Source organism: Piliocolobus tephrosceles, chromosome 21 (assembly GCF_002776525.5).
Source record: "Piliocolobus tephrosceles isolate RC106 chromosome 21, ASM277652v3, whole genome shotgun sequence".
Taxonomy (NCBI): Eukaryota; Metazoa; Chordata; class Mammalia; order Primates; family Cercopithecidae; genus Piliocolobus; species Piliocolobus tephrosceles.
Window position 1 is genome coordinate 34,779,533 of NC_045454.1, and position 11,007 is coordinate 34,790,539.

The 11,007-nt window shown below is 52.9% G+C and overlaps 1 protein-coding gene across 1 annotated transcript; it reads left to right on the forward strand.

The window, feature by feature from the left end:
* The first annotated feature begins 1,395 nt into the window (after positions 1-1,395).
* On the forward strand, positions 1,396-8,282 carry LRRC25 (leucine rich repeat containing 25). The gene is made up of 5 exons (XM_023229846.2): positions 1,396-1,787; positions 2,229-2,283; positions 2,625-2,809; positions 3,289-4,076; positions 7,830-8,282. The coding sequence occupies exons 4-5, from the start codon at positions 3,298-3,300 to the stop codon at positions 7,966-7,968; spliced, it is 918 nt and encodes a 305-aa protein (XP_023085614.1). The 5' UTR covers positions 1,396-1,787; positions 2,229-2,283; positions 2,625-2,809; positions 3,289-3,297; the 3' UTR covers positions 7,969-8,282.
* Positions 8,283-11,007: the final 2,725 nt, after the last annotated feature.

Here is an 11,007-nt window from a genome sequence, read left to right on the forward strand (position 1 = left end):
TCAAGCAATCCTTCTACCTTGGCCTCCCAAAATGCTGGGATTACAGGCATGACTCACTGTGCCTGGCCCATTTTTTTTTTCATGTAACAAACAATGCTGCAATGAATGACTTTGAGCTTGGAGCATCTTTTTGCCTTCTCTCTCTTTTTTTTTTTTTTTTGATGAAGTCTCACTCTGTCACCAGGCTAGAGTGCTGTGGCACAATCTCGGCTCACTGCAACCTCCAGCTCCCTGGTTCAAGTGATTCTCCTGCCTCAGCCTCCCGAGGAGCTGGGATTACAAGTACGTGCCATCACGCCCAGCTAATTTTTTGTATTTTTGGTAGAGACAGGGTTTCACAATGTTGGCCAGGATGGTCTCAATCTCCTGACCTTGTGATCTGCCCGCCTCAGCTTCCCAAAGTGCTAGGATTACAGGCATGAGCCACCGTGCCCGGCCCAGCCATTTACTTTAAATTAATTTTTAGAGATGGGGTCTTGCTCTGCTGCATAGACTGGAGTGGAGTGGCACAATCACGGCTCACTGCAGTCACAACCTTCTGGGTTCAAGGGATCCTCCACCTCAGCCTCTGAAGTAGCTGGAACTACAGGCTGAAGCGACCATGCTCAGCTAATTTTTAATTATTAATATTATTATTATTATTGAGATGGAGTCTCGCTCTAATGCCCAAGCTGGAGTGCTGTGGCATGATCTCGGCTCATTGCAACCTCTGGCTACTGGGTTCAAGCGATTCTCCTGCCTTAGCCTCCCGAGTAGCTGGGATTACAACCACGTGCCACCAACCATGCCCAGCTAATTTTTGTATTTTTAGTGGAGATGGGGTTTCACCATGTCTACCAGGCTGGTCTCGAACTCCTGACCTTGTGATCTGCCCACCTTGGCCTCCCAAAGTGCTGGGATTACAGGCGTGAGCCACCACGCCTGGGCTGAGCCACGTTTTTTTTATTCGTTAGTCAGTTCACACTGCAAACATGCAAATATTCAGGCAGGGATTCCCAGAAGTGAACTTGCTGTGTCAGTAGACACATGAGTTTATCATTCTGGTGGCCTGTGCCAGGGTGCCCTCCACCAATGCTACACCATGGATGTACCCCACAGCCTGGCTGGCACAGAATGTCATTGCACTGTTGGATTTTTGCCAATTTGATTGGTGAAGACAAACAGTTTGTAATTTGCAGTTTTCTTATTAAAAAGCGTGAACTTTTTTTTTTTTTGAGACAGGTCTCACTCTGTTGCCCAGGCTGGAATGGAGTGAACTGATCTCAGCTCACCGCAGCCTCCGCCTCCGCCTCCGCCTCCTGGGTTCAAACGATTCTCCTGCCTCAGCCTCCCGAGTAGGTGGGTCTACAGGCACATACCACCACACCTGGCTAATTTTTGTATTTTTTAAAGTAGAGATGTTGTTTCACCATGATGGCCAGGCTGGTCTCGAACTCCTGGACTCAAGCGATCTGTTCACTTCAGCCTCCCAAAGTGTTGGGATTACAGGCGTGAGCCACTGCACCTGGCAAGAATGAGCATCTCTGGACATGTTGAAGAGCAGTTTCCAGCGTTTTCTTCAATGTCTTGGTTCAAAGCCTTTGACCATTTCTCGGAGTTTGGCGATGGGAAGGACAGAGGCTGAGGAGAGGGGAAAACGTGGGGGAGTGGACTCCCACCCTCCCAGATCCTGGAGAAGCCTCTGTGCATTTGACAGCTGTGGACATGGTGGCACACACAGTTCAGGTGGCACAGTGAGTCAGGGGCTGGCATAGGTTGGAACCTGGTCCGTCTGACACCAGGTTCAGGTGAGACCTTCTCCCAGGCCACCCCTCCTCAGTATCACTTTTGTCACTACTACCCCTCCAGTCTGCCTCAGGCCCCCATCTGCTTCTGGAACCTCAGCCTCCTCCCCACGTTGCCCACCCCAGACACCAGGCTCACTCCAGAGGGACTTCTTGAGCCAGTGCCCCTCTGCCCACACACCTGCCTTGGCTCCACATGGACCTCTTCCCCTGCCACCAATTTCTTCTATCCTCTCCACTCCTAACCATGCTATCGCAGCCAGCTACATTTTCTCAAGCTGCTGGGAGCCCTCCTCACTGTCCCCTCCAGCACAGAGGTGCCATTGTGCAAGAACACAGTGGGAGGGGCTTGGAGGAGCTTGGAGAGCCTATTATAGGTTTGAGGAATCTTGGTGAACTCCTACTCATGTGTTGAAGCCCCATCTGTAATGCCTCCTCCTCCAGGAAGCCTTCCAGGACCCTGTCTTTCCCTCTGGACCTTCCTTGACTGCATGGGACTGTGAGTGTCTATGTCCAACTCTGTCCTCTCTTAAGATAGCTCCTTGAGGACCTGGTCAGGGCTGAGGCCTCTTGGGGGCCCAGCGTGGGTGATGTTTGTTGAATGAATAAATGACTGCATGAGCTGGGAGCCAACTGAGCTGAGATCGAGAAGCGAATTGATGAGGTGGCTGTCGGTTAGGGTGCTAATAGAGGACATGAAGTCACTGGGTTCTAGCAAGAGGGAAGCGGGACCCTGGGCCACCCCTCCCCCTTGCCCTCCATCCACCTCTCATAAGAACCTTGAGGCCCTGCAAGGGGGCGGATCTCTGTCTTCATTCTTCCCCTCTGCACTCCACCCAGATACCAGTTCCTCTTCCCCCTGAGTCGCTGGGTGCAGAGCCAGAGGAACGCCGGCGACCCCAACAGCGCTGCGGAGGGTGCTGGCCGTTGCGGCCCCCGTGTCCAGGTGGGCCAGGACGCAGCCTCTGGGCGCCGTCGCTTTTCCAGCACCACCGAGGCAAAAGCGTGGCAGTAGGACCCAAAAGGTAAGACTGAGGCTCTAGAACTTGCACCTGTGCAGGGACTGCAAATCAGACCTGGGAGGACCCTCTCAGCAGCCCCCACTCCACCCTATCCCAGGACTTCCCAGGACTCGCGGTTCTGGGAGATACTAGGAGCGGGATCAAGGGGCGGGGCCGTTTCCGAGGCAACGGCTTATTTGCATAGGGTCCCGTCCTGGCCAACGAGGGCGCCCCAAATGTTCAGGACGTAGAAGAAGGGGTTAACTGGGCCGGGTCTCTTCCTCGCCTTTCAAGCCAGCTAGGCACCGGGGTTACCTACCCATTTCCCAGAAGGGGAGACTGAGGCAGCCCAGCAGCCAAAGGAGGCAACCAGATTGGGGCTGTGTTGTATCATTTCAGAAGCGGCTTGAACTGGTCTAAGGTATAATCATAAACACTAGTGGTGGAGGCAAGGGCGACCACAGGGCTGAGGTCAGGGCTAGGATTCCGGTGTCTCTATGTAGGTTGCTTGAATGGGGGGCACCTTGGCATGGACGCTGCTGTTGCCGCTGCTGCTGCAGGAGTCAGACAGCCAGGAACTGTCATGCACCATGCCCTCCACGGATGTGAACTGGAACACGGAGTTCAGTGCCACGTGCCTGAATTTCAGTGGCCGTGGCCTGAGCCTGCCCCTCAACCAGTCTCTGCGGGCCAGCAACTTGCTTCTCCTTGACCTGTCTGGGAATGGCCTGCGAGAGCTTCCAGTGACCTTCTTTGCCCACCTGCAGAAGCTTGAGGTCCTGAACGTGCTACACAACCCGCTATCCCGTGTGGATGGGGCGCTGGCTGCCCGCTGTGACCTTGACCTGAGGGCTGACTGCAGCTGTGCCCTGGAGTCCTGGCACGAGGTCCGGCGAGACAACTGCTCTGGCCAGAAGCCTCTGCTCTGCTGGGACACAACCAGCTTCCAGCACAACCTCTCTGCCTTCCTGGAGGTCAGCTGCGCCCCCGGCCTGGCCCCTGCAACCATTGGGGCAGTGGCAGTCAGCGGGTGCCTGCTTCTCGGACTTGCCATCGCTGGCCCTGTGCTGGCCTGGAGACTCTGGCGATGCCGAGTGGCCAGGAGCCGGGACCTGGACAAGCCCTGGCCTGCTCAGGATAGGCCCAAGCCCAGTTTAGGCTTGCAACCACGGTATGGCAGCCGGAGCACCCCCAAGCCCCAAGTGGCCACACCACCCCGCCCCTCCACTCCCGACTATGAGAACATGTTTGTGGGCCAGCCAGCAGCCGAGCACCAGTGGGCTGAACAAGGGTAAGTAACCCATAGAGACACCTGTCAAAGTGGTGAATAGTAAGGTTCCACACCCAGATGGCTGGGGTTCAAATCCCAGCTCTGCTGCTTGCAGGCTGTGGGATCTTAGGTGAGTAGCTTTACTTCGCTGAGCCTCAGTCTCCTCACCTATAAAATAGGTAGAAGACTGGACGTGGTGGCTCACACCTGTAACCCTAGCACTTTGGGAGGCCAAGGCAGGCAGATCACTTGAAGTCAGGAGTTCAAGACCAGCCCGGCCAACACGGTGAAACCTCGTCTGTACTAAAAATACAAAAATTAGCTGGGTATGGTGGCAGGCGCCTGTGGTCCCAGCTACTCAGGAGGCTGAGGCAAGAGAATCGCTTGGACCTGGGAATCAGAGGTTGCAGTGAGCCGAGTTTGTGCCATTGTACTCCAGCCTGGGTGACAGAGTGAGACTCAATCTCAAAAATAAAATCAGTAAAATAAAGTAAAACGAGGGAGAACTACAGTCCCCATCACAGTGAGTTGGGGGTAAGAATTAAGTGAGTTCCCATATATGGGACAAGCTTCCCCCTCATGACCTGTAAACCCAGTTTCTGGTGGCCAAGGATGGGGAGACAGGAGGCAACTGCTTGAATGGAGTTGGGGCTCTGCGGTGGCGGTCAGCAGCACAGGCCCAGGTCCCATGTGACCCAAGGCTGTCTCTGAACCTCCATTTCTGTCTCCATAGAATAGGGACAGCCCTCCTTTTCCCCATGACACACATGAGATGCTAAGGAGGTGCCCTACAAAGTCCCATCACCACTAGATGACCTTTTTTTTTTTTTTTTTTGAAATGGTCTCATTCTGTTGCCCAGGCTGGAATGCAGTGGCGCGATCACAGATCAGTGCAGCCTCAAACTCCTGGCCTCAAGTGATCCTCCTGCCTCAGTCTCCAGAGTAGCTGGGACCACCGGCACCTGCCACCACACCCAAATAATTTTTGTATTTTTCGTAGAGATGGGGGTCTTGCTATGTTTCTCAGTCTGGTCTCAAACTCTTGGCCTCAAGTGATCCTCATGTCTCAACCTCCTAAAGTGCTGGGATTATGGGTGTGAGCCACCGCTGCCAGCTTCTAGATGATTTTGCTGGGCCTAGACAAATGAGTTGAACTTTTCTAGGTTGGGGTAGGGTACGGTGGCTCATGCCTGTAATCCCAGCACTTTTTGAGGCCCAGGTGGTCAGTGGTCAGGACCTCAAGACCAGCCTGACCAACATGGTGAAACCCTGTCTCTACTAAAAAATACAAAAATTAGGCTGGGCACGGTGGCTCATGCCTGTAACCCCAGCATTTTGGGAGGCCGAGGCGGGAGGATCACGAGGTCAGGAGTTCGAGACCAGCCTGGCCAATATGGTGAAACCCTGTCTCTACTAAAAATACAAAAATTAGCCGGGCGTGGTGGTGGGCACCTGTAATCCCAGCTGCTTGGGAGGCTGAGGCAGGAGAATCGCTTGAACCCGGGAGGTGGAGGTTGCAGTGAGCCCAGATCACACTACTATACTCCAGCCTGGGTGACAGAGTGAGACTCCATCTCAAAAAAAACAAAAAAAGAAGAAGAAAAGAAAAACTTTTCTAGGTTGGAAAAGGGAGTGGAGGGAATTTCAAGGGGCGGGACCCTCAGGGGCAGAGACCCAGAGGCGAAAGAACAGAGAATTTGCTGTGAATGGTTTTTGAGAAGGGATGACTTGAAAGCTGAGGCCTGAGGGGAACAGGGAGGACCAGGCAGGAAGGGGCCACGGCCACAGCTGTTTGGGCAGCAGAGTCCATGCCAGGAGGCTATCAGAAGACTGTCAGTGAGAAAGAAGAAAATATGCAAAGCAGATGTAAACATGGCTCAAAAGCAGAAATGATCTGAGGCAGGGTGTTGAAGACATTGGACTCACAAAAGCAGCTTGTGCTCTGATATTCACTGTGGCCTCCCTATCCCCAAGGCTTCCGGATTAGCCTCCTTTATGTACCTGGCCTCCAGAAACACTGTGTTTAGAATTGACTGTGTCATTTCTACCCTGCTTCTTACAGTTACAGACATGGAGGCTCTGGGAGGCAGGGAAATGACTTGTCCAAGATCACATAGCCAGTCAAAAAATGCAGGACAGAAACCCTGCGTCCCAGTCCTGTTCATCCCCCCACAACCCCTTAGGTGTTGGCGGGCAATTCATACTAGAGTATAATTGACTGATAGATGCTACATACTCAAAGTGTCCCTTTTGCCTTTTTTTTTTCTTTTCTTTTCTTTTTCGCTCTGTCGCCCAGACTGGAGTGCAATGGCACGATCTTGGCTCACTGCAACCTTCACCTCCCGGGTTCAAGCAATTCTCCTGCATCCTGTCTCAGCCTCCTGAGTAGCTGGGATTACAGGCGCCCACCACCGTGCCCGGCTAATTTTAGTAGAGACGGGGTTTTGCCATGTTGGCCAGGCTGGTCTTGAACTCCTGACCTCAGGTGATCTGCCCATCTTGGCCTCCCAAAGTGCTTGGATTATAGGCGTGAGCCACCGCACCTGGCCCAGTGGCCCTTTTTACAAGAGGAGCTGGGTTGGAATTACAATGTTCAGGAGGCAGGAAAGTTCTCTGGGGGACTTGCTGGCCTTAACAAATATTCCTAAGTAGCTCCCTGCTCCTTGGCCAATTCTATAGATGCAGAAACTGAGGCTCAGAGACTTGCTTTTATATATGAGGGCCACAAAGTCAGTTGCTTCGGTGGGGAAAATATTTCCCATCGAAAGGAGGAGACAGTGTGGGTGCAGCCACTTGTGTGCATGTGACTCATGTGGCCAGAGCTTCCGATTTTTCAAGAGGAAACAAAAATTTAGATTTTAATGTAATAATGAACAGCTACCTCAATTTTTGTTTTTTTGAGACAGGGTCTCCCTCTGTCACCCAGGCTGCAGTACAGTGGCCTGGTCACGGCTCACTGCAGTCTCGACCTCCCAGGCTCCAGCGATCCTCCCACCTCAGCCTCCCGAGTAGCTGGGACTCCAGGCGCATGTCACCATGCCCGAATAATTTTTTTATTTTTTGTAGAGATGGGATCTCACCATGCTGCCCAGGATGGCCCAGTGGCCTTGGCCTCAAGCAGATCAAACTCCTGACCTCAGGCAGATCTTCTGCCTTGGCCTCCCAAAGTGCTGGGATTACAGGCGTGAGTCACCATGCCTGGCTGCTATCTCATTTTTAAGGAAGGAAAAAGGGTTCAGGGTCCTCAGACCACAGCGTTCCACCCACAGAACCTTCCCTAAATCGCTCCCCTCCCACTCCTCAGAGAGAGGTGGGGCTGGCTGGGAATCAGAACTACCCCGTGCCACAGTTTTCCCATATGTAAATATTTGGGGTGGATTGAGCCACTCTGAAGCTTTCTTTTTTTTTTTTTTTTAATCTTCTGAGACAGAGTCTCGCTGTGTCTCCCAGGCTGGAGTGCAATGGCACGATCTCAGCTCACTGCAACCTTTACCTCCTGGGTTCAAGCGATTCTCCTGCCTCAGCCTCCCAAGTAGCTAGGACTACAGGCATGTGCCACCATGCCTGGCTGATTTTTGTATTTTTAGTAGAGATGCAGTTTCACCATGTTGCCCAGGCTGGTCTTGAACTCTGGTGATCTACCCGCCTCGCCCTCCCAAAGTGCTGGATTACAGGCAGAGTACCTGGCCCACTTGGAACTTCCTCAAAGCTCATGTGCCTGTCCCCTGAGTCCTCCCCCTCCCTCACTTACCACTGGTCTGTGTGTCCCCCCAGGGCTCACCCTTCAGAGGACAATGACTTTTACATGAACTACAGGGACATCGACCTGGCCTCCCAGCCTGTCTACTGTAACCTGCAGACACTGGGCCAGGCCCCGATGGATGAAGAGGAGTACGTGATCCCTGGGCGCTGAGCCTAAGATGTCCCAACCTCCACCCAGACCCCCTTCAGTCCCTGCTGGGTGACTCAGGGCATCCTAACTCCTCCCGGGCCTCAGTTTTCCCATCTGAAGAATGCGGACAGGAAAGGATCCTTGAGGCCCCAGGAACCTCTGCCGCTCCCCCCCTCCCTGTCCCCTATGCCGCTCCTCAGCCCGCTCGGCTCCTAGAGGGAGAAGAGGAGAGACCCCCAACAAGGGGACAGGAGGTCACTGTGTGAATCCTGTCGTCACCCTCCTGTGGATGTACAGGCAGTGCTCAATAAACGCTTTGAGGCTGATGAGGCTCAGGGTGAGTAGGTTCCTCAAGGTGGGGATTTCTGAGTTCTAAGACCAAGTCTCCATCTGAGACTCCCAAATTGCTCCCCACCTCCCATCCCTGTTTTGTTGTTGTTGTTGTTGTTGTTTTGTTTGTTTGTTTGTTTTGTTTGTTTTTTGTTTTTTTTTTGAGACGGAGTCTCGCTCTGTCGCCCAGGCTGGAGTGCAGTGGCGAGATCCCAGCTCACTGCAAGCTCCGCCTCCCGGGTTTTTTTTTCTTTTTTTTTTTGAGATGGAGTCTCGCTCTGTCGCCCAGGCTGGAGTGCGGTGGCCGGATCTTGGCTCACTGCAAGCTCTGCCTCCCGGGTTTACGCCATTCTCCTGCCTCAGCCCCCCGAGTAGCTGGGACTACAGGCGCCTGCCACCTTGCCTGGCTAGTTTTTTTGTACTTTTATAGCAGAGACGGGGTTTCACCGTGTTAGCCAGGATGGTCTTGATATCCTGACCTCGTGATCCGCCCGCCTCGGCCTCCCAAAGTGCTGGGATTACAGGCTTGAGCCACCGTGCCTGCCTCGCCTCCTGGGTTTACTCCATTCTCCTGCCTCAGTCTCCCGAGTAGCTGGGACTACAGGTGCCTGCCACCTCGCCCCGGCTAGTTTTTTGTATTTTAGAGACGGGGTTTCACAGTGTTAGCAAGGATGGTCGTGATCTCCTGACCTCGTGATCCGCCCGTCTCGGCCTCCCAAAGTGCTGGGATTACAGGCTTGAGCCACCGCGCCCGGCCTAGTTTGTTTTTGAGACCGAATCTCACTCTGTCACCCAGGCTGGAGTGCAGTGGTGCGATCTCGGCTCACTACAACCTCTGCCTCCTGGGTTCAAGTGATTCTCCTGCCTCAGCCTCCCAAGTAACTGGGATTACAGGCACCTGCCACAATGCCCAGCTAATTTTTGTATTTTTAATAGAGACAGGGTTTTGCCATGTTGGCTAGGCTGGTCTTGAACTCCTGACCTCAAGTGATCTGCTCACCTCGGCCTCCCGAAGTGCTGGGATTACAGACGTGGCCACTGTGCCCAACCACATTCCTCCCTTCTGCCCCTCTCAGGGCCCCTTCCCAGGTTCCTGATCTCCAGGTTCGGCCCCCAGTGCAGCCCACACCATCCCCAAAATAAAAATGTATATATATTGCTTTAGCTCTAATATTCTGAGAAAATCCTTCAAGACCCTGGTGCAATGCCGCCTCCTCTGAGAAGCTGTCCCTGGTTTCTTCTCAGGCAGAGTTAATGACTCACAGACGTCTGTATTTCAAGAGTCTTTTCAGGCTCATGACTCAGCTGGGTTTCCTATCAGCTGGTCCCTGCCCAATCCTCCAATCTGGAGGAGATAGAACTAGAGACAAGTACCCTCAGTCCTAGGAGATCAAGCCTGGGCCAAAGGGAAGAATGGGGGCACAGTCCCCACATGGAGACAATTGAATGAGTTTGAATAAGGCTGCATATAAGAGGGGAATCTGCAGTGGGTTTTGAAGGATGCATAGGAGTTTGAGAATTGGAGAGGAAAGGGCATGCTGGGTGGGTGGACCAACTTCTGCAAGAGCCTGGAGAGGCACAGAGAAGGCACAGGCCCGGCACTGTACCTTGCAAAGACAACAGCTGTTGTTTGGGGAAAGACTCAGTGATGCCATCTGCTCTCTTTTGGTATTGAGTTTAATTTTGAAGCCTCCTAGGCGCCCATTTTCACCAGCTTTGCTGTGACTGAAGTGAGCCTGCTCCCATCGCAGGGTCTTTGCACTTGCTGTTTGCATTTACTTTCAATGTCCACCTTCAACTACTCGCTCCCTGACTGCTTTTCTTCCTCCAGGTTTCAGCGCAAATGGGACCTCCCCAGGGAGGCCTCCCCATCCAACTATCTAGATCACCTCTGCCTCACTAATGAGCTGATGGATTGAATCCCCAGCACAAATCTTACTGCAATCAACTACTTTCTTAGGATTTACTCATTTGTCCCCTTCACTCAACCGAGCTCCACAAAGTGGGGTGATTCTTGTGTGTCTTCTTACTGCTGTGTCCCGGGCCTGGCATAAAGTGGGCACTCACTGAATATGTTAAGGGGAACCTGCAGTCATTCAGGTTGGCCTGTGGGTGGTGGCATTCCCAGCAGATACACTTCACTGCTGGAAGTGGGTACTCTGTCCCGGAAGACACCCATCACCATTCCTCTCAGAGATTCAGGGTGGTCAGGCAGTTTGGTGTGGGGAGGGGGCTGGACTCAGCACACCTCAGAATTCCAAGATCCTAAACAGGAATTATATATAACCTGGGAGACGTGGTGTGCATGAAAATATTCTTCACAACTTATTTGTTCCTCCCTGCTCTTTATATATGAAAGAATGGGGTGTCACTAACATGGAAGTGCCACAAACAGGAGGGGTGATGGGATTCACCACTCAGGTTGAGGGCAGTGCCACAAAACAAAGCGCTTGGTGGCAGATAGACTTGCCTCTGAGCTGCCTGTGTTTGGAAAGGTGACTCCCAACTTGGGAGAGAAAACAGGATGGTGATAGAGACAGAGACAGACAGAGACAGATACCTCTGCCTCAGCCCCCAAAGAGAGAAGTTCTGAGGAATGAGGCAAGATGGAGGGAAGCTGAGACTTAAAAGGGTATGAGGTCTCAGCTGTTTCTGAAACAGAAACACCAGCCTGGGCAAACTGGCGAAACTCAGTCTCTACAAAAATACAAAAATTAGCTGGGCGTAGTG

Excerpts from the sequence above, each read along its gene's own strand:
- LRRC25 (XM_023229846.2), top strand. The coding sequence starts at position 3,298 with ATGGGGGGCACCTTGGCATGGACGCTGCTGTTGCCGCTGCTGCTGCAG. Across the intron at positions 4,077-7,829 it reads CACCAGTGGGCTGAACAAGG|GGCTCACCCTTCAGAGGACA; the intron begins GTAAGTAACCCA and ends GTGTCCCCCCAG.